General features: G+C 42.7%; 1 protein-coding gene across 2 annotated transcripts in view; it reads left to right on the top strand.

Moving 5' to 3' along the window:
* Nucleotides 1–21929, top strand: part of RORA (RAR related orphan receptor A) — a 706525-nt gene that overhangs the window by 592911 nt on the left and 91685 nt on the right. Inside the window, exon 1 of one of the 2 annotated variants that reach the window (XM_072738708.1) lies at nucleotides 19633–19941. The exons of the other annotated variant lie outside the window; for it this stretch is intronic. Within the exon in view, the coding sequence (XP_072594809.1) occupies nucleotides 19911–19941 (31 nt within the window). The 5' untranslated portion in view covers nucleotides 19633–19910. Of the gene's footprint in view, nucleotides 1–19632; nucleotides 19942–21929 lie in introns of those variants that run through there. 2 annotated transcript variants of the gene reach the window in all.

Raw genomic sequence — 21929 nt, 5'->3', positions numbered from 1 at the left:
GCTTGGAGAAACCTGCCAAAATTAGGGGAGGTTCATTTTTGTTTTTCAAGTTGTCAGGTCTCGTCTTGGAAGAGAGACAGAATTGGTATACCAGCTTGAATGGATTATAAGATGATTGGGCGTGGGGTGAGAGCAGGGGGTGGGGGGAAGGCCAGCAAAAAGAAAAAAAATATATTTTTGAGAACTTGCAAGAAATAGGTGTTGCTGGCCAACAGTGGCCCTGGGTTGACATCTGTTGTATGTTAGTTTAGAATGTGTCTGTTTCTTAATAAATGATCTCATAACTTTAGTGATAGTATCCAAAGGGAAATTGCAAAATGAGCTTGAGGAAACATTTTTCTGGGTTCCTTCTCCCCGTGCCCAACAGGGAAAGAGCCGATAGAAGCCCTGCCTAGTCTGACTTGAGGCCACCCATTGGCTGGTAGGACTAGGATGAAACATTAGCACCTTTAATGTGGGGTTGAAACACGGAATGCCAGGAAGTTAAAAGGACTTAGGGGAAAATGTCCTTTGGCCTTCCGCTGCGTGACAGGATTCTGAAGTGGCAGCTAGTGAGCAGAGTAGACTCAGTTAGTCCAGTCAGAGGAAAAAAGCAGCAAAACCAGAGGACCAACATCAGTAATATCTTTGAGTGCAGTGATGAAAGAGTGAGATGGCTCTGCCAGAAAGGCGGGTCTCTTCATCAGGCTTCCCAAAGCAGTTTGCGCCTCTGGCCAGCTGTCAGAGGAAACGAGCCCTGCCCGATTGGCCGGTATTTATTGAGCACCTACTAGGTGCTCAGAGTCCTCCAGACCCTTCATGCAAAGAGGACTCCATCCTTCTCAATTTTTGCCAAACTTAAGATTGTTTGAGATGGACGTGGATGGTGATTTTGTTTTCTACCAGGACAAAGAAAGTAAAATATGGGGATAGGATAATGAAACAAACCTACTTATTTTCACATTGATAGGAATCCAGGCATGTACAGACCCTGAAGACTTTGAGAAGGGTTAAAGCCAAAGCGGACTAAATCCCTCTCCTCACCCTCCCCCCTCCATGTCCTGTTCTCACACTGACTCAGTGCTGGACACCTGGTGGGGTACGGAATGAACACCAAGGGTGAGAGACAGAAGGAAATCAAGAACAAGATTCCGGCCACTTCCATTCTGGAGACTCGTGGAGATCTTTTGAGATCTGAGAGATTGAACGTATTCAAGAGTGAAGAATTTTCTGTTCCCCACTGCCTATGTAATAATAATATCCAGCCCAACAGAGGGAAGATAATCAAGTGGGAAGAGAAATTCTCTTTTCCTTCCTATGCAAACTCCCATTGCTGTATAGGAACTAAGGAATACCTCCTCCCTCTGCTTTGTCCTAAATTAGGTTAGCACAGGAAAGACCACTGGCACATAAACTTTACGTGATATGACTTCTTAGCTTTACTACAAATACAGGCACCAACTTTTGGTCATCTGATGATTTTATACCTTACATGAACCCAAACACTCTAAATGCAGACATGTTATGGACAATCACCTGTATGAAAACAATAATTTTTAAAAGACTATATATTTTATCTCCACAATGCAATTTACTGGCATCATACTTGGGTGAAATTGAAAGTTTTATTCAGGTGATTGCCCTGGATTGGATAGGTTCTTAAGGAGCCTCTCTGATCCTTTAATTTTCTCCTTCACTCAGTCTTTCTCTCTGATCTGGGTGCTATGGCTCAATTGTGCTGTTTCTATCATTACCTACTTAGTAGCAGCAATGGGAAATAAGCCTTAAAAGTGATAACCCATCATATGTTTTTTTATTCTGCTGGTCTCATAAAAAAAACTACCAGTCGTTTATTTCATCTCACTTATTGTCGATCAGTCCCGCATTTTTTACCTCCTTACCGCGGTTTTCTTTGTGCTGTGGTTCCCAGCCACGGCCCGCTTCCTGCTGAATTAAACTGCAACCCAGACAAAACCAAAGAGCACATCTCTCCCAAAGTTCACTCGGAAGGTCGCCCCTGGTGAGATGGACATTGCAGATGTGCTAGAAAGATTAGAAGCTGCTTTGATAAAACCTGCGTCTGTTCTTTGCTTCGGGTCCTCAGAGTGGAAGATCGGATGGATTGCCATTGCCTTGCATTATTTAAGAGTTTTGATGAGCAGCTCCCATCAAAATTCCCCACAGACTCCAGACCATGTGTGTGTGTATGCGTGTGTGTGTGCGTGCGCGTGTGTTTTAAACAGCACTTTAGAATGATTGAGATGTTCAAAAGGACGTTGCCAAGTGAGCTCTCTTTGCAGGGTTCACATTCCATTAGGTTGTCCTTCCTTAAGGTCTCTTGGTGGCCCTTCTATTCTATTTGATGGCAAATTCTGTTCATTCCAGATTGTGTTAAATCCCTTTAGCGGCTTCAAACAGCTCTCCCGTGCTGCAGTTTTAGCATGTGGGTGCTGATCAAATCAGTCCCCGGACTTTTGTTATTTTTCACTCTTTTGATGGTTTTCCTCCGTTCTTCTGTTTTCGTTGGCTTCCACTTTCATGTCGACTGTCTGTTCTTCGATGGTGTTATCTATTCATTCGAGAGAGTCCAGCCATTCAGCCCTCTGAAGAAAGGGCCGTTCCCTCACTTCTCTGGCCTGGCAGCCCCAGTGGGTAGTCCATGATTTGTGCCTTTTATCCTGAAGCCGTGGAGGCCCCTCTTTGGGCAACACTTTGGTGATGGGATAAGGATTAGTGTATCACGATTTCGTTTTCATCAACCTCGTCTGCGTCTTCCCGTTTTTAGTTGAGATGCGGTGGTGTCTGTTATGGCAGGTATTTATATCTATATAAACGGCTTCGTTTCTGATCATTGCAGATGATGAAAGTTAGGCCACCTCATTTCCATGTCAGGGACTTTCCACAGATAGATACCTATTGTCATCTCCTCGAGTGTGGCCGAAAAGTCAGAACACTGAATAGAAGCGAGACCTTGAGGACTTTATCCTGGGTCTTCTGGTGTCTCTACCTGAGACTTTATGTAAGTTGTTTACTCCCATGGCTACCGCATTTTTGTTCTATCTAAATTCCTTGCCGGAAATATTGCATGCTATTTTGCCCAATTAAATATTTCATGTTTTATTTCAAAAGCCCTAGTACCAAATAATATAATTTTTAAAGGTGATATAACCTATTATGATTCCTTTTTAAGCTAGTTCAGTATTTCATACCAAGCAAAGGGTAGTAAGAGCAAAGTTTTGTGGGGTAAAGATGCTAAATGATCATTCCTTAAGCGTGGAAGACAGTCAGTGTTAGAATTAATCGTAGGAATCACTACCTTATGCTATTGGAAAATACATGTGATACTGCCTGCGTGGACTGCCATTCCCACCCACCCTCCACCCATTTGAATGGATAACATATTGGAAGGTACAAGGAAAGTTTAAATAAGTTAAATGAAAAATAAATAAGTCAATGAAAAAGATAACCTTAAAAAAGAGAGAGAACTCTTCAAAATATATTCCTTACTTCTGAGGATGGTGTCATGACGGGTACCAGGCTCTTACAAGCACTCTGTGTATTACTATCACACTAAAGGACTAGAGATTTTGAGACAACTGTCATATGACCCATTTTGGTTTATGCTCTGCATCCTAGGAGTCTGTTTTCTGTAGACTGTCTTATTAATTAACAATTAACTGGTGATTTATTGGTGGCATACTATTGAAGAACTCTGTGGTAGGAATGAACAGATAATATAAAAATGTATGAGCAGAAAAAAAAGATAGAATTAGTCACAAAAATCTTCTGAAAAAGTATAAGCTTTCTGTTTCACTTTCAAATATCCTTTTATGGAAAACTTTCCTTAAACTTGCTAATCTGAGTCCCTCAGTATATAAATTCTTAACTGGAAATCGGTTTTCAATATTGAGCATGTGCTAACATTTATCACACACTAGATTAGGGAATCAGAAACCCTGGTTGAAGTCCCAGCTCTACTGTTAGCAGCATGACCCAAGCTGAGCTGAGAAACCTCTCCAAGCTTTATTTACCCCACTTGTGAGTGGGGTTAACGAGCCCTGCCTGCTTGTTCTTCTTCCTGGACATTTGTCAGGTGTCAAATGGTAGCCTTTAAACTCCGTTTTCATTAACAGCCACATTCTACTGCTAATGATGATGATAAATGTAATAGCAAAATCATGGTAATTTTAATACAAAAAGCGTTACTCTGGAGTTGGGACAATATGTGGAGTGAAAGTGATGATAATCCGCAGGTATGGCCCAGAACAGTCACAGCGGTGGCTTCCCCTTGCTCCGTCTAGCCTGGAGCGAAGAGAATTCATCTCAGGACCTTCGGTTCCTGCATCGTAGAGTCTGCACAATGTGGATCTAGCCTGGTAGGTGTAGAGGCAGCAGTTTCCATGACTCCAATAAATTAACTAGTGTTCACGGATGTTTTGCAGCTGCCCTGGAAACAGGCTAGCAGTTTTGAAAAAGAATTGTTGCAGCCATGAAAAAGGTGTTGGTATCATGTGTGTGCATGTATAAAGCGTACTTTGAAAAACCTACCACTTCACCTGCACTGAATGCAACAATGCTAAGTTGTGCTCAGGTTTTTCTTTCTTTTTTTTCCATGTTGAACTTACTTTAACTGCTAACCTTTGCTTCTTCAGAATTCCGGCAGGTTAAACATTATTGTATAAATAGTGATGGCTTCTATATAAATAGCAAGTATCTTAATATAATGATACATATTTAAACCTCAGCCCCGAAAACTCAAAATTCAAGTAAACATTTACAAAAACACCGTAGCTTTAAAAGGAGAGGGTATTTGAACAGTTTTTATTTTATTGGTATTTGGCTAATATTAGAATTGAATGAAATTCCACTGTATAAAACAGTTATTCCTACTGTGGAAACCTCTTTATTTTTCCACAAGTCCTCAGAGTATTGCTTACTGAAATAACTAAGACCCTAATTGTAAGGTTTTAAGTAATTAGAGTTATTATTTGAATTATACATAGCAATACTGCACTCACAGACATTATTAGAAAATAAGATATCCCATATAAATTAATTTTCTGCAGTATGTCTCTATAAGTGCCTAAGCTACTTCACTATATTTGGGGGTGAGGGAGGCCTTTTGAAATATATTATGTAAGTCCCTGTCTACTTATTTCAGGGTTAATCCATTCTTAATGTTTCAAAATCATTATAAACATTAATTATTATGGTGTGTACAGTATGCTGTAATACAGGATGTCCTCAGAGTCTCTCTGCAGGTGTGGCAGGTTGTTTGCCCCTATGCTAAATGGCCCCGTGCTGCCATACTTTTTATCATTCTTTATCTCTTCTTTTAGAATTTATTGTTTCTTCTTGCACCTAAGAGCAAAACTCTGAACTCCTTTCTGCTGTGCTTTTTAAAATATATTTTATATACTGGAAAATCAGATATAAAGGTTTGCAAAATTGAGTCTTACGTAAGAGTAAATAGTCTCTGAATGAACACCCGAGAGACTTTTTAAGAACAGATACGAACTTTTAGTTTTTAAAATTTTAAAAAGTGGTATCTTTGCAGATCTTTCTTTCTGTTTTGTTTTCTTCCATGTTCCATGTCATAATGCTTTTGAATGAGAGGTCTCTAATTATGAAAAGTGGTATAGCAATTATTTATACTTCTTCAATAGTTCTAATTCAGTATTACTTAGATAACCATTTGCCTTGTGGATATGCTGGAACCTGCATACCTTCTACTAATCCTAATGATTATTTTTTGGTGTGTAAGCAAGGATAAGATTTTTTTAACTTCCTTTTTCAAATATCTCACATGGTGCCTCACCCACAGTCTGTTCCCAGAAAATATCTGATGATTAACTGAGATTTAAAAATAATTATCATGCACAAGCTACATACAAATGAAACTTTCTAAGAACTATACTTGTCTCTCATGTTCTAGAAAATGCTTATGTGCTTTTCACACTTTGGTTTAAAAAAAAAAAACAAGAAAGACCAAGTTGAGCATAGATGATAAAAAAAAATTGTAAAGGAGCCGAAAATTGAATTCTTCATAGATATGAATTCCAAGTACATCGCAGCTTTCCTATGGGATTATTTTGTTGATGGAGGAATTTGTAACTCATAATTAGAATCCCTTTAATTCATTCATTCATTCCAACAATAGCATTTATTGAATGCCTGCTGAGCCCCACCAGGAATGCACAGGCTTATCAGACACAATCTCAGGAAACAGACATTTTGGCCAGAATTTGAAGGTTGCTATGAGTCAGAGCCCAGCTGCCATATGTTAGAAGCATTCCCCCAGCTAAAACTGAAAGCTTTAAAGTGAAGCTTAACTTGTTCTTAAACTAGCTTTGATTCCATTAGAACGATCCCAAATATTTCATGTTGTGGGAAGAAATCTGGAGAAGTGGTGTCATAATGTTTTCCTGTTCCCTGACAAGTCATTCAGTAGCCCTGTCCAAGATCATTTAAAATAGCCTGGAAATAATCAGAAGTGATGTGCCTCTGTGGAAAACACTTGCAGGATGCCTGTCGGCAAATGGTGTTTTAAACCTAGGTTTAATTTAGACGTGTTGTTAGGTTCCCTATAAGAATCCATGTGTTTAAAAAATGTCGTCTCAAGAAAAATTAATATAAATGTGAGTTAGGAAACAAGAAGGTTCCACATAAAATAATGATTCTTGATTTTACCTACCTGTTCTGCTGTGTAATCAAATGCACAAATGTAACATCTCTCCCTCCCTACCATTAGCTTCCTTTGTCAGTGAATCACCATGTTTTGCATGTACTGAAGACCAATAATCTTATATAGTGTCACTTAATCATATCTGATCATCATAATTTTGTAAGGCAATCATATGTATACATTTTCGGTGATGTAACCACTGCATTATTTATACAGCTTCTTTTCCACTGTATTTTACCATTTGTATTGTATCATTACCCTTAGTTGCACGCAGGAGGATTGTGATAATTTTATAGAAATTATTGATCTGAGGGGTGCCCGGCTGGCTTAGCACATGACTCTAGATCTTGGGGTTGTGAGGTTGAACCCCACGTTGGGTGTAAAGATTATCTAAAAATAAAATCTTAAAAAAAACAAATTATTGATTTTTATTCCCTGAAAACCTTAAGGGACATAATAGATCTTTTCAAGAAAATATTTCAGGTGGAATCATCACGCATTTATTAATTGCATTTAATTTTTTGTTTTATCAGGAATATTTGAAAGAGAAAATCTTGTTTTCAGAGAACACAAACTCTAATTTTGTTATTGAAAAATCACTTTCAAATATCCAGAAAATATTTTTGAAGTGGAACAGATAAATCATCAGTTCTTGTGAAGACATTTCATAGAATATGTGATGTATATAACCTTTGATCCTGAAGAGTGAAGTTAGATTGATAGAGTGAGAAAACATCTGCTTCTAAAGTGAATAATTCTCCAAACTATTTGGGTTTCCTAAGTACATACGACTAAATCCATGAAGAGTTGGTACTATCCGGATGGCTGAATAAACTCACTGTTCACACTGTTCATCGGTATATTTTGTGTTGCTCATCAACATCTAGTTTGTCTCATAAACCATTCCAATCCAATGACTATCGGACATTGCCAATGTGCCAGATACTAATGGTTTTAATGTTTCCTGTCCAACCTTTAAGGTCTTTAAAAATCTTGAAAGGTAGATAGATATTTTTTAAAGATTTTATTTATTTAATTGAGAGAGAGAGAGAGAGAGAGGGGCGGAGAGAGAGAGAGAGAGAACACAAGCAGGTGGAGGGGCAGAGGGAGAGGGAGAAGCAGACTCACCACTGAACAGGGAGCCAAACGCCAGGCTCAGTTCCAGGACCCTGAAACGATGACCTGAGTTGAAGTCAGATGCTAACTGACTGAGCCACCCAAGGTGCCCCAATAGGTATTTTTTTTATAAATTTATTTTTTATTGGTGTTCAATTTGCCAACATATAGAACAGCACCAGTGCTCATTCCGTCAAGTGCCCACCTCAGTGCCCGTCACCCAGTCACCCCCACCCCCCGCCCACCTCCCCCTCCACCACCCCGAGTTCGTTTCCCAGAGTTAGGAGCCTTTCATGTTCTGTCTCCCTTTCTGATATTTCCCACTCACTTTTTCTCCTTTCCCCTTTATTCCCTTTCACTATTTTTTTATATTCCCCAAATGAATGAGATCATATAATGTTTGTCCTTCTCCGATTGACTTATTTCACTCAGCGTAATACCCTCCAGTTCCATCCATGTCAAAGCAAATGGTGGGTATTTGTCGTTTCTAATGGCTCAGTAATATTCCATTGTATACATAAACCACATCTTCCTTATCCATTCATCTTTCGATGGACACCGAGGCTCCTTCCACAGTTTGGCTATTGTGGACATTGCTGCTATAAACATCGGGGTACAGGTGTCCCGGCGTTTCATTGCATCTGTATCTTTGGGGTAACCAATAGGTAGTGTTTTTCTAAATTTACAGAAAGGAAACCGAGGCTCAAGAACTCTAAGTAACTTGTTACCAGTCACATAGCCACCAGGTATTAGAACCAGGATAAGAAATAAGATTTTCCAACTCCAATTCCAGTTTTCTTTCCACCACACATACTGGTTTCAAAAGAAGTATTTATTTATTCAACAAATCTTTATCCATCAAATAATATATGCCAGGCACTGCTAAACCTTAGTGTTACTAGAGATGCAAAGGTGAGAAGATATATGAGTTCCCTGCCTCTTAGAGTCTGTAGTAAAGAAGACGTAAAAGAAAACAAATGATTACCAGGGAGAAAAATGGTATAAAGAATCAGGTTTACAGAAAGGGAAGAACAGAATGCCAGTGGGAACCCAAAGCTCATCTGATGGAGGCTGGCAGTTTGTCCAGGACTTCCTGAAGGCAGTGACATTTAAACTGATATTGTAGGATGGCAAAAAATGATAAATAGATAGATACATACATAGAGTTGATTCTCATTGTTGGCAGATTCTGTATTTGCAAATTTGCTCACTTACTAAAATTTGTTTATAATCCCCAAATCAATACTGGCTGCCATTTTCAGACTTGTTCACAGGGTGGAGTGTCCTGAGACACATCCCCAGCTAAGGTCTGATGAGGCGCTGCTCTGTCTTCTTGTCTCAGCTCTCATACTATAAATAAGTGTTCTTCTCACAGTTTACTTAGTGCTACGTTTTCCTGTTTTTTGTGCTTTTTGTTAGTGATCTTGCTATGTAAAATGGCCCTCAAGCATACTGCTGAAGTGCTGGCTAGTGTTCTCAAGTACAAGAAGGCTGTGACGTGCCTTACAAAGAAAATACATGTGAAATAAGTGTCATTCAGTGATGCTGGCTGTGAGTTCAATGTTCGTGAATGAACAGTATATCTCATATAACGTATCTTTAAACAAATACACAGAAAACAAGGTTATATATTGATGAGATGATAAAAAGGTTATGAGCATAGACTCACAGGAGTCTAACCCTATATTTCCCCTAGGGGCAAATGGTTCAATATTGGCTGCTTCAGTGGCCCTAGTGACTTTATAAAACCTAACTATGTCAAATAACAAAAACCGACAACATGTAGATAAATATCTGTCAACACCAAGTGCTGGTGTGGGTTTGGGACAACTAGAACTCAGACATTGCTAATAGGAATGCAAAATGGCACAGCTACTCTGGAAAACCATTTGGCATTTCTTATCATTGAACTTCTATATTCCATACACACTAGCAGTTCTATTCCTAGATGCTTATCCAGGTGAAATAAAAACTTACGTTTACACAAAAATCTGTACATGAATGTTAGCAACTTTATTTGTGAATGCTAAAAAGTGAAAACAGCCTAACTAACTATCCTTCAGTTAGGAAATGAATAAATTGGGAAGGAATATTACTGAATAATAGAAATAACAAATTATTGATATGTTCAACAACATGGGATGTATCTGAAATGCACCATGCCAAGTAGAAGAAACCAGAGGTAAAAAGCTACATAATATATTATTCCATTTAAGTGATATTATTTAGAGGCAAAACTATAGGGATACAAAACAGTTATGTGGTTGCCAGGGTTTGGGGAAGGGGAATACGTTGGCTATAGGGGAGCACAGGGGAACCTGGAGGAAAGGAGATGGAGCTTTTCTATATATCGATGGAGTTGGTGGTAATACAATCAATACCTTTATCAAACCTCGAAGAACTGTATGCTAAAAAGAACGTGTATTACGCTATATAAATTATACTTTAAAAAGAGATGTAAAAGCTGAGATTTGAATCTTGGATCAAAATACAATTCTTCTAGTTTGCCACAATAATATCAGAAAATACTATTTTGTACAGCATAGGGAATGTAGTCAATAAGATGGTAAAAACTTTGTTTGGTGGCAGATGGTGACTACACTTACCGTGGTGAGCCCTGAGTACTATATGGAATTCTTAAATCATTATGTTGTACACCTGAAACTAACATACCACTGTATGTTAATTATATTTCAATGAAGAAGAAAAAAGAAAGAAAATGCCATTAAAACAGAGAGTACTTCACGTGTTTTGCTATAGTTCTAGTTGATAAAACACTGTTTTATAAAATAAACACTGTGTAATTCATGTTACACTATGAATTGAGCAGTGGATGCTATGAACATATAAAAAAATGTTTTCTGGGATGCCTGAGTGGCTCAGCGGTTGAGCGTTTGCCTTTGGCCCAGGGCGTGATCCCGGGATCCGGGATCGAGCCCTGCATCGGGCTCCTTGCAAAGAGCCTGCTTCTCTCTCTGCCTGTGTCTCTGCCTCTCTCTCTCTCTCTCTCTCATGAATAAATAAATAAAATCTTTAATTTTTTTTTCTTTTCTCTTGTTTTTTAGTGCTTAAATTTAACCTAGTTCTTACTGGTTACAGGAAACAGTTTCTTACTGTTTCACAAACAGTGAAACCTGCGATCTAGGCTATAGTTCTAATATATGTAGTATTCATACTATGGCAAAGCTTTTGTATGATTTGAAATACTCAGTAAGATGGCATTTGACCTTAGAATAATAGAGAAGAAAATAAGACAATAGAAAAAACATGATAATGTCACTTGTCTTGCTTATATGTGATTATTTAATGGCAGGCAACTGTGAGACATAAATGGCTTATCTGCTCACATCCTTGGCAGTAGGAAGACCTACCCCCTGACCTCTTTGAGTGTCTTCCAATTCTGGTACTTCTCTATTTCACTCTTCCTTGTTTATAATGGCTTTGCCACATTCCCTCCATTGTATTTCAAGGAGCAAAGATGTAAATCAAGTCACCATTACATTCTAGCTTATAAAAGTCACCTTCACCATAAAATATGTACCTAGCCTTTGGAAGAATGAGCAAGTTGGGGTTTCTGAGGCTATTATTGTACTTAAGACTTTACAACAAATTGAATAATATATATCAGTAGCTTCTCAATAATGTGTACCATCACTTAAACAAGTCACTCTTTCTTGTATTATGACATTTTAAAAATTACTTTTATCTATATTTAAGATGTGTTCTCAAAATATCTGAAGACCGTATATGTACTATGTCTTTCTATAAATAAAAGGGTCATGCATGACTATAGTCAATAAATGTGGACAAAAATGTATTCAAATTTATTGAAAATTAAGTGACTGTGCTTAAGATTATTATACTATCAAGGCCATTTGTTAGGTGATTAAATAGGTGAAAGAAATGCTATACAATATATGTTGCAAAAACCATGAAAAGAGTAGCAATGATATGATTTAGAAAAGTGAAACCAGCAAATATCTCTATCTTATGCTTTTTAAGTAGAATAAGGTGAAATACAAAATTACCATTTTTTTTTTGTTTTCAACAGATCTTTTCTTTTGTTTGAAGTCTCTTAAAAGTGCAGTGTTGGCTCTTGTACTTTTTAGTTTCCTTGCAGCCCTATTGAACACTCCATTACCAATATTTGGAGTTGTTTAATTAACCCAAAACAAGAAAGAATTCCCCTTAAGAGTTAATGTGTAGCAAGTGTTTCTTAAATATACAAATGGCAACATTGTTTTCAAACAAGATAATTACCACTGTGTATAGTATGCTTCTTCATTAGTAAGTAATTAAATAATTTACTAAATTGTGCAATAATTCATAATGACACATGCTAACCCTGCTCAATTATAGAAGCTAGGGATTAAAGAATTTCTTGCACACATGCCTAAAATTTACTAGAGTGGTAATTTTTGATTCCTGAAGAAGTCAGCTTGCTGCTTTCAAAATACTGAGTAATGCTCAATTCAAGGAAAAATTTTTTTTAAAATTTTGAGAGTCATAACATAATGGTTCAGAGTGCATACCCTAGAATCGGTTTACAAAGGTTGTTCTTAAGGTTGCTTTTTGTTCCTGGCAAGTTACTTAATTTATTAGCCTTTTGTTCCTGGCAAGTTACTTAATTTCTCTATGCTCCAGTTTCCTCATCTGTAAAAAGAGAGTTTGGGGTGAATTAAGTGTTAAAAAGAGCATCAAATAAGTGCCTGTGACAGAGTAAGTCCCAAGGAATCGTTAACCCAATAAGAGAGGTAAAAGAAGCAAGTTGTATAATTATTAGAAAGCCCTTTTGATTTTGGAAAGTTATCTTTGGGGACATAAGGCTTAACTGGATACTCAAAATCTAATGTCGATTTTAGAGTCTTCTGATTTGAATGCCTAATTTAATCTACCTCCATCTTACAAAATGGAAGAGAAGAGCACTGAGTTTTTTTTTAAATGTGAATCGAACATAGAAGAATTTTCACATTTTTTATTAAAACAGAAGAACAAACCCAAATCTCTTCTTGTTTCAGTGCTCAAAGCATACTTCCCCAGTGCAGGACTGGACATAAATAATAGGTGTACTTCTGAGAGCAGAGACTTTTCTGATCAAACGCTGTCAGCCAAATGAATCCCATCCTATAAGCTGGAGCTTAAATGTGAGCATCAGAACCACTATTGACATGTGGCACAACTGTCTGAAATGTCAATAGTTATAAAATGAGTATTTCATAATGCAGAATAATTGATTACTCTGCTTGACTGAACAGAAACATATTTTCTCTGCGAAAGCAAAATAATGCCAGCATTTGCTCCTGGAACGCTCCTAGCTGCGAGACTCGGATTTCCCAATGAAGCCCACGTACTCTGCAGCCCTTGATCATGCATGACAAAAATAGAGGGAACCATCTGTAACTGCTTATCTTCTCTCCATTATTTGAAAATATATTTTTAAGATACTTCTTAAAAAATAAAATATGGCCTGTATACAAAGCATCTATATTAGAACTGTTGCAGATAATTTTCAGAACTTAAATGGGTGAGATACAAAATCAAATAACATTCAATTTATCTTGTTCATCCTGAAATGCCCTGCTTAGCTTTCACTCTGATGAAATAATACCCATTTCCAGTTTTATTCTTCCTCTGTGTGCTGTGATGTGGAACTCTTTTGCTCTATGTGTTTTATTAAGTGTAATTTAACTTTATGACTATCAAACCAACTATTAATCCTTACAATAAGACTATGAAATGGGTGAGCAGCAAAGAGATTTATTTTCTAGAGCACAATTCTCTTCTTCTGCCCTCAATTATGTTTTCAAAACTCATTCTTTGAGTGTATATATTTTGCAAAGGTCTGAGCTAGGCACTTTGAGGAAAAGCAGAAGAAATAGTAACAACCTACATTTTGAGCTTTCTCTACTCCTTGTCTTTATGTACTTTCTGTTGCTAGGAACCTTCACTACTAGTTTTGTAAAGTAAGAAATGCATTTTCTTTCTCTGTACTTTCATCCATGTTCTGCCCTCCTGTTATGATGTTCTGTATTCTTTTTCCTATCCACTAGATTCGATTTGTCTTTCAATGTTTAGATCAAATGGTAGCTCCTCCATGAAGTCCTCCTTCTCATCAAATTTAAGATGAACCCTGTACAAAGTTGCCCCTTGTACTCTTGGCTTGCATAGCACCTTATTTCTGGAACACTTATTCTGCTTTACATCATAGGTATGGCATTCATTTGCCTGCTGGAGGGCAAGCTCCTTGAGGGAAGGTCTGACATCTTAATCTTTTTCCTTCCCTCTCAATGTCCTGGCACACATTCTTTATAACACACAGATATTTACATGCTTCATTGGATGGGAGCTTCTGCTTTTACAGGAGATGAGACATAAGAAGGTGAGACCATGAGGCCCCTTAGACCAAGGGGTAATTTAATTTGTATTTACTTTGTATTCCCAATACTTAGGTACTTAATAAATGCTGGTTTAATACATACAAATACACACAGAGACACATGGTTTCAAAAGTGTAAAAAGCTTAGCAAAAGTGCATTCTAATAGTCATTTCAGCACGTCTTTATTAAGGTCAATAATTTATGCCAACCACAGGCTCTGTGTGTACCACAATGTAGGGGCTGGTGGGGACAGTGATGGTATTTCCACTCATAAGCCCTCCAAAGATGTTGTCACTCTATCCTTTCTTTAAAGTGTTTGATCCTCCCAGTAGCCCTTGAAGGTTATATTTGCCTTATTTCACATAAGAGGAAACATAGGTTTATTCAAATAAGTCAGCTAGGGAGTGGGATAAAGGTTGGTTCGGGACCTAGCTTTGTCTGATGTGAGAGCTCATTCGGCCATACCAGAGTTTGATGACACAGTGAAGGCCCCTTGGAGAGGTAAGTCGATGTAGTGCAGCAGAGAGAAAGGGATGCTGTTCCTAAGAAGTGGATAAGACGAGATCCTGCAAGTAGTTGTGGAGTGTGTGAGTTGCAGGAGTCCTGCAAGCTCTGTTCCCATTCTTTCACTTTATAGATGAGAGACCTGAGAGGTGGAATGACTTGCCCAAGGTGGCAAATTAAGTGTGAAACTTGAACCCAAGCTCCAGGTTCTGAGTTTGCTTCTATCGTTCATGTTCCTTTGACTAAAATATTATTTTCCAAATGGCCTGCTCTGTGCCATCTGCGGGAAGTGGGGTGAGCATACCCCACAGGAACACAAGGGGCGGAGGTCCTTCTGGCCTCTGCTGTGTATCTCCTTCCTCGCTGCCTTGGCAGGTGTGTGTGTGTGTATGTGTGTGTGTGTGTGTGTGTAGTGAGGCACCTGCTACCTACCTATTGTGTGGAGGTTGCTCACATCTGTATGCCTGTGAACTTCACCCTTCCCCTCATTGTGATCGTTACAAAACATCTTCCAGTTCTTGAATTTCCCAATAGATATATGAGAAATATGTGGTTCCAGAAATCTCAGAATCCCTTCACGATTGTCTCAATCCAGCCAAATCTTTCGCCTCCAACATCCCATTACACTAATAGTCACACTAATGATTTGGAGCCGTCTGTCAACTGTGAGGGGCAGAGTGCTGTGTAAACATCTTTTCAATGGACAACCAGACACTGCCTTCCTTTAGGGTTGCTCAGATGACTCAGGGAGCTGACTTCTCTATAGTTTTCAGAGCCAAAGTCAACTGATTAGTGAGGTTGTTCTTGTTTGATTCTTAGGACAATACCAGGAATACAATATGCATTCAGTGAATGTGCTTGATAATGTGAAATGTGTGTGTGTGTGTGTGTGTATGAATGAGTGTGTAAAATTGAAGATGTCTCTTGCCACCAAAGAACAGTGTATTTCACCATATTTCATGGGCTATGTATATGTATACACATGTACATTTACATCTACACCTATATTTGTTTTAAAATCATGGGTAGTGGGACACCTGGGTGGGCTCAGCAGTTTAGCGCCTGCCTTTGGCCCAGGGCATGATCCTGGATTCCCGGGATCGAATCCCACATCGGGCTCCCTGCATGGACCCTGCTTTTCTCTCTGCCTGTGTCTCTGCCTCTCTCTGTGTGTCTCTCATGAATGAATAAATAAACAAAATTTAAAATAAAATAAAATTATGAGTGACAAGCAAGCTCTATTAATCTGTTCATCCTCTCTCCCTTCCACTCATAAATAAGGGGGGCCTCTCTGTCACCCCTGGTTTCCAGATCTCACCAATATTATTCCATTTTATAAATGCTCCTTTATGAGGCACTGGCTCTTTCCAGAAAAACTAAGCAAGTCTGTGAAGTATTATAGGTAAGTTTGTGCCTTCTCTGTGGCTTTCCAAGTAATCTTAGTTAGAACTCTCTGGGTCTGACTCTATCTGGTCTATAGGAGACCTGCTTCTCTGGCTCTATGTCAGTCAGAATGGCCCAAGTCCTACAGATCACAGTGCAGTGGTGGCTAAGAATTCAGTTGAATCAAGCTGCCTAGGACCACATTAACCTTTCACTGATCCCTTTCTTGTTCAGCTAGAAAGAAATTAATTGAATTAGCAAGCTGCCACACTAGAGAGGGAAAATCAGGGCCTGGGTGAGACACAGAGCCAAAATGCTCTCTCATGTGCAGCAGCAGCAAACTTCAAAATCATCTTTGTGCTAGGAGCTCCTTGCCCACTCAGGATAAATCTGTTAATCCATTGGTTTGCCATTCTCCCCAATAGCAGCACTGTAGTGTGATTCAGGGTGGTATACCCCATTTGGTGGTATATTTCCACCATTTCCACCCCATTTTGTGGAAAACCGAATATACCCTCATATAAAGTATCATTTCCTTAATCTCTGAAAGTGGGAAGATTGGCACCAATTTTCTGATTACATGCCAGTCTAGATATCCTGTAGAAATACAGCAAGCTTTCCTCATAGACATTTGGGAACAACCTGGCATCAGAAGTGTCTCTCCACTTTCTTGCTAAGTGACAGATCAAATGTGAAACCCAGTATATAGGGACCCCATGTGGGGCTATTACCTTCTCTAAAGAACTCTGAATTCAATTACATGTGTTTATAAGTGTGCAGGGTGCCTTCCTTTTCTGAGATTAGCCAACAGAAACATTTGAATCAAAAAGTAATATATAACTTGGTTCTACCCATGGTAAAGAATTCCCATCCTGTTTAATTATCCTCATGTGAGCAATATTCTTTTTCTATTTTCTTTTCAGAACACTTGGTAAAAAAAAAAAAATTAATGGAAAGAATATATTGCTTAACACTGTTTTCCCCTATAGTAGGTACTCCATAAACATTTCCTACATGCTAATAATTATTCCTACATGTAAATATATAGTTGGTAAAGGTTTGCACTGAAATGTGCATCATTTATGGCTCAAATTTGGTAGTATTGGAGGGGGGATATGGATCCTTTCATTCCTGACTGGTTTATTTGGTGCAGGATTTATAATTCCATAGAAAGTTTGTATTTCAACGTTGTTTTGTTTGGTTTGGTTTTTTTTTAAGCAGCCTCTCATTTTTACTTTCAAAGTTTCATAAGAGCTTTGTGTTAATATAAAGAACAATATTATACCCTGGGTTAAAAGCTGAAGACATTTAATAGAGGCATGTATTACAAATAGCATCTAGCCACACAGGAAGGTTAAGACTTAATATCTGAAATTCGGTCGCTCATTATTTGTAGAACCAGAATGAAATACATTTCCAAGGGCTAAGGTCAGTATTACATTATCCTGGAAATGTCTTTGTTGAATAAATGTGTAAATATTTCAAATAAGTATTATGAGATTACATTTCTATTGGGGACATTATCTATAGGATGACTGATTCTACTACTTGTAATTGCAGGAGCACACATGTCACGTTACATGTCATTCCCGATTACCGATTTCATTTGAAATGGTCTGGAAATAAATACCGATTACTAGTAATGTAAGACTATTTACCTTGGAGTCAGATGTCTGACAGGCACGCTAGAGCTAATGGATTTGGTCATTTTCAAAGCATTGTTTTCTCAAACAGGATATTGTTTTAAAGCAACATTGTGATTTTTCAAGGATTGTGTTATCTGGATTCATTTGCAATGAGTATGAAGAACATAACCTATTAACATGCAGTCCCTGACATCTTTCCATCCCTCAGTGGTACAAAGGAAATAAAGTTGGACCTCGGACCTACCTACTGGATAGCTTGGCTTTGCTCTTCCTTGTCATGAAGTGCTTAGGACAAGGGAAATCAAGAATCAAATATGAAGGATGGTGTCAATGTAGCTGAGGGGCGTTGCCTCATTGGGAGATACAGTTGCATCATGGGAAGGTGGTGTGATTTAATTTCATAATTGTAAACATCACAGTGGGTATGGTTGATTCATTTGAAACTCTTGTCCATTTTGCTATGGCTGGACAGCTGAATTAACATGGGTAGGTCTTGGCTTCCCACTTTCATAATTTCTTGTTTTTGTGGTTTTATTTGAAAAAAATCTAAAGGAAAAACTCTGTTAGGATGGCTTTAGCTGAAATCAAACTCTTATTAAGCTAGGGATTGATTTAAATTAGGATGAATTTTTCTGACCTTCTAAGTCAGGACTGTGTAAATTTTGCCTTGAAAAGGAGGCTGGGGAAGGTGGGGAGTATATGAATCCTAGTTTTCTACAGAGCTGATTGTCTGCCTGCGTTTTTAAATCATAGCTCAACTCAGGGGCCAGGACAACTCAGTTATATGGGGGGGAAAATGCTAAGACTCTCCTTATTTAATCAGCATGAAGGCATCAGCTAATAACTAATATTTTAAGTTGTAAATGGAAATACAGACCATCAGAAAAGAAAGCGGAACTGAAGCTGTGTGAAGGAACAGTAGCAGGTATGCAAACTGGGCTTTTGAGATTTTTGTGCCATTATAGTCAATGTTATGGACATCCTGGCAAAATTTTAAATAATGCAAACTCTGGGTATGAAGCATCTGAAGTTCGTCCTGAAGAGATTCGTCTGATAATACTGTCAACACTTAAGTTCCCATAGGCCAGGAAAAAAGGGATTTAGCTTCGAAGTCCAGAGGGAATTAAGTTTCAATCTTAAAATTTACAAAGTCTGCCTTTGAGAGGTATTTATGTTTTCCTGCCCAAGGTGCCACGACGTTCTTGAGTGTGAAAACCAGAATCTTTCCCACCTGTAGATGGGTTCTCTGGCGAGAGTGATGGATGCGGAAGAGCCTGGGAATTTGGTGGCTCAAACCAGCTGGCGATTGGATTGTCGTTGAGGTGACTCACAGAGCGTTAGTTTTCTGCTCTCCTTCCAGGTGACAGTGTTCCTGGGGGAAGGAAGGGGAGAGGGGAAGCTGGTGTGATGGAGAGGACCAGCATCCGTGTGCGCGGAGTCCCCCTGCCCTGGCCGAGTCCCCCGGGGACGCTGCGCCCCCCGGGAAGGTCCGGGCGACGGCGACCTCCACGGCCCCGCAGGCGACCCCCCTACCTTCCCAACTGGGCGCCGGGGCGCTCTGGGCAATGAGGGTGGCCGCGGTCCCCCCACCCCACCCCCGGGCCAGGCCCCTCTTTTCCACCGACGAGCTGGAGTATTCGACGCCCCGGCAGCTCGGGAAGGGGAGCGGGAGGGCGGGAGGGCGGGGTGGGCTGGCGCGGCCCCTGCCCCGCGGCGTGGGCGCGGGAGGTGGCGGGGCGCGCGCTCAGGGGGCCTGCGCGCGTAGAGCACCCCGGCGCCCACGGGTGCCCTGCGAGGCGAGGAGAAGGCTGGGGGCCTGGGCGCGGGCCGGGGGCGCGGCAGGGCAGCGCAGGGCCGGGGCGCGCCCGCCCGGCCGCCGCCGCTCACCTGCCCGCGGGGGCGGGGCGGGGCGGGGCGCGGCGCCGGGGCGCGCCCGCCTCGCGCCTCCCGCCTCCCGCCTCCCGCCTCGCGCCTCCCGCCTCCCGCCTCCCGCCTCCCGCCTCCCGCCCGGGGAGGAAGCGGAGGGGCGCGGTGTAAACAGAGCGGCGGCCGTGATGTCAGCCGGTCACATGGAGCCTCTTATGGCTCGGGATGGCTCTCGGCGGGCGGGCAGCTGCGGCAGCTGCTGCTGTGGCTCGGGCGGCGGCGGCGCGGCGGCGGCAGAGGGGGCTCCGGGGTCGGACCGTCGGCTCTCCCTGCGCTCTCCGCACCGCGGCTTAAATGATGTATTTTGTGATCGCAGCGATGAAAGGTGAGCCGGAGCCCCGCCGGGGCCGGGTGGGCTGGCTGCTCGGGGGGCGGGGAGGAGGGCGCGCAGGGGGAGGGGTGGGCGCGCCTGCCCGAGCGCACGTACCGCCCGGGGCTGGGCGCGGGAGCCCCGCCAGGGCCTCCTGGGCCTCGGCGGCGGCGCCACCTGAGCCGGGCCGCGGGCCCCGCCTGCCTCCTGGAGGGGGCGAGGGGGCGAGGGGGCGAGGGGGCGAGGGCGCGCGGGCTGGACCCCCTCGCCCGCCCCCTCCGGCCGCTGTCAGCCGCCCGGGTCCGCCTGGCACCCGGCGGGGCCCTCGGAACAAAGTTTGCAGGGAGCCGCGGCGCTCCTGGGAGGCGGGGGCGGCCGGGGAGCTCGGGGGCGGCCGGGGGCGCACCCCGGACAGCTCCGGCCTACGCGGGAGGGCGCAGCGGCCGGGCCGGGCGGTGCGCGCGCGCCGACGCTAGGTCACCCCGGGGGCCGGGCAGCGCCCCGGGCCGTGCGCCCTGCCCCCCGGCGGCGGCCGCAGGCCCCGAGCGCCCGGGCCCGTCCGGCTCCGCGTCCCGCCGCGGCTACTTCTGAAAGCGCCCGGGCCCGGGCGCCTCGGGCTCTCGGAGCGCGCCGGGACTCCCGGGCTGCCGCCCGCAGCCGCAGCGCACCCCCCGCGCCCCCATACTTGGGGCCGCGGAGGGACGTGGGGAGGCCTCGCCCGCAGGAGCCTCGGCCGCGGTGGGAGTGCGACGGCGGCGAGGGCCCACGCGCGCGGGTGGGTCGCGCCCCGGGTCCCCCCGCCCGGGCCTCCGCCCGCGTCGGGCTGGTGGGGAGGGGCCCAGCCGGGGAGGGGCCAGCCGGGGAGGGGGCCAGCCGGGGAGGGGGCCGACTCGAGGCCTTGCCGGGGGAGCGGAGAGAGGCCGAGGCAAGTCAGGGAAGTTTCTCGTGGGAAAGCCAAAGTTGGGAGGCGTGCAGCAAGTCGCCGGTGCGGCCCGGAGCTGGCGGGCCCCGCTCCTCGGACTCCTGCGCACAGCCCCGGAGGAGCTGGCCCGGCCGCTCGTGCCGCCCGCGCGCCCGCAGGTGCCCCCCGGGAGGTGGTCGACGCGCGCGGCCGCGGGGAGCGGGGGCAGCGGGGGCAGCGGGGGCAGCGGGGGCAGCGGGGGCAGCGGGGGCAGCGGGCTTCGAGCCCCGGGAGCCTGCGGCGCGCCGGGCCCCCTGGTGCGCAGCGGTTTTGCAGCCCCAGAGCGACCTGCGGCGCTGCCCGTCGGCGCGGGCCGGGAGCTCGGAGGCCGCTGGGGAGCCCGAGGCTTGGCTGCAGCCCGCGACGAGGGACCCCACTTCGGGGTCCGAGCTGCGTTTACTTTCGGTTCACCGAGCTTTGCCTCTCTCCGCGGGAGCTTGGGTGGCATCTCTTGTGTCAATCATTAACAGGCCGAAACGTGCCGGACGCTCGGATGAGCTGCTTGAGACCGAATCTTTCTGTACGACGTACCGACGGGCTAACATTTTCTGTCTTCCCCTCGTGGCTTTCGGAAAACGAGAGTCAATCATTTTTAGAATAAGCGACTGATGGAGGGGGAAAACCTCCTTGTGATGCACGTTCTTAAAGCACTTAACATCCTTCTGTAAGGAAAAAAATGTTTTTCCTACCGACTTTTTTTTTTTTTTTTTGGTAAAAGAAATCTATGCTCCCCTCTTCCCCTCAAAAAACTTTTATGCTATTTCCTGCGTTTTATTAATGCTGCAAGAGTAAAACGACTCAAATAGCCTTTGTAGTCAAGACATCTTCTTCTGGCTTTTTTTTTTTTTTTTTTTTTTACTCCCCTTTAAGTTATAAAATAGGTTTTGCTACTTGGAAGATGTCAGTGCCAGTCTTTTATCCATTTTACGTAATATGATTTGTGTTGATTGGGGGGAAAGGTGAAAATCTAAAACTGTTTCCCCCAATAAACAGTAACCACCAGACAATAAGGAAAAAATATTTTTAATGCTTTAATCTAATG

Source organism: Vulpes vulpes, chromosome 15, assembly GCF_048418805.1.
Source record: "Vulpes vulpes isolate BD-2025 chromosome 15, VulVul3, whole genome shotgun sequence".
Classification (NCBI taxonomy): Eukaryota; Metazoa; Chordata; class Mammalia; order Carnivora; family Canidae; genus Vulpes; species Vulpes vulpes.
The sequence above is the reverse complement of the archived record's forward strand: the minus strand, read 5'-3'. Positions and strand labels throughout refer to the sequence as shown.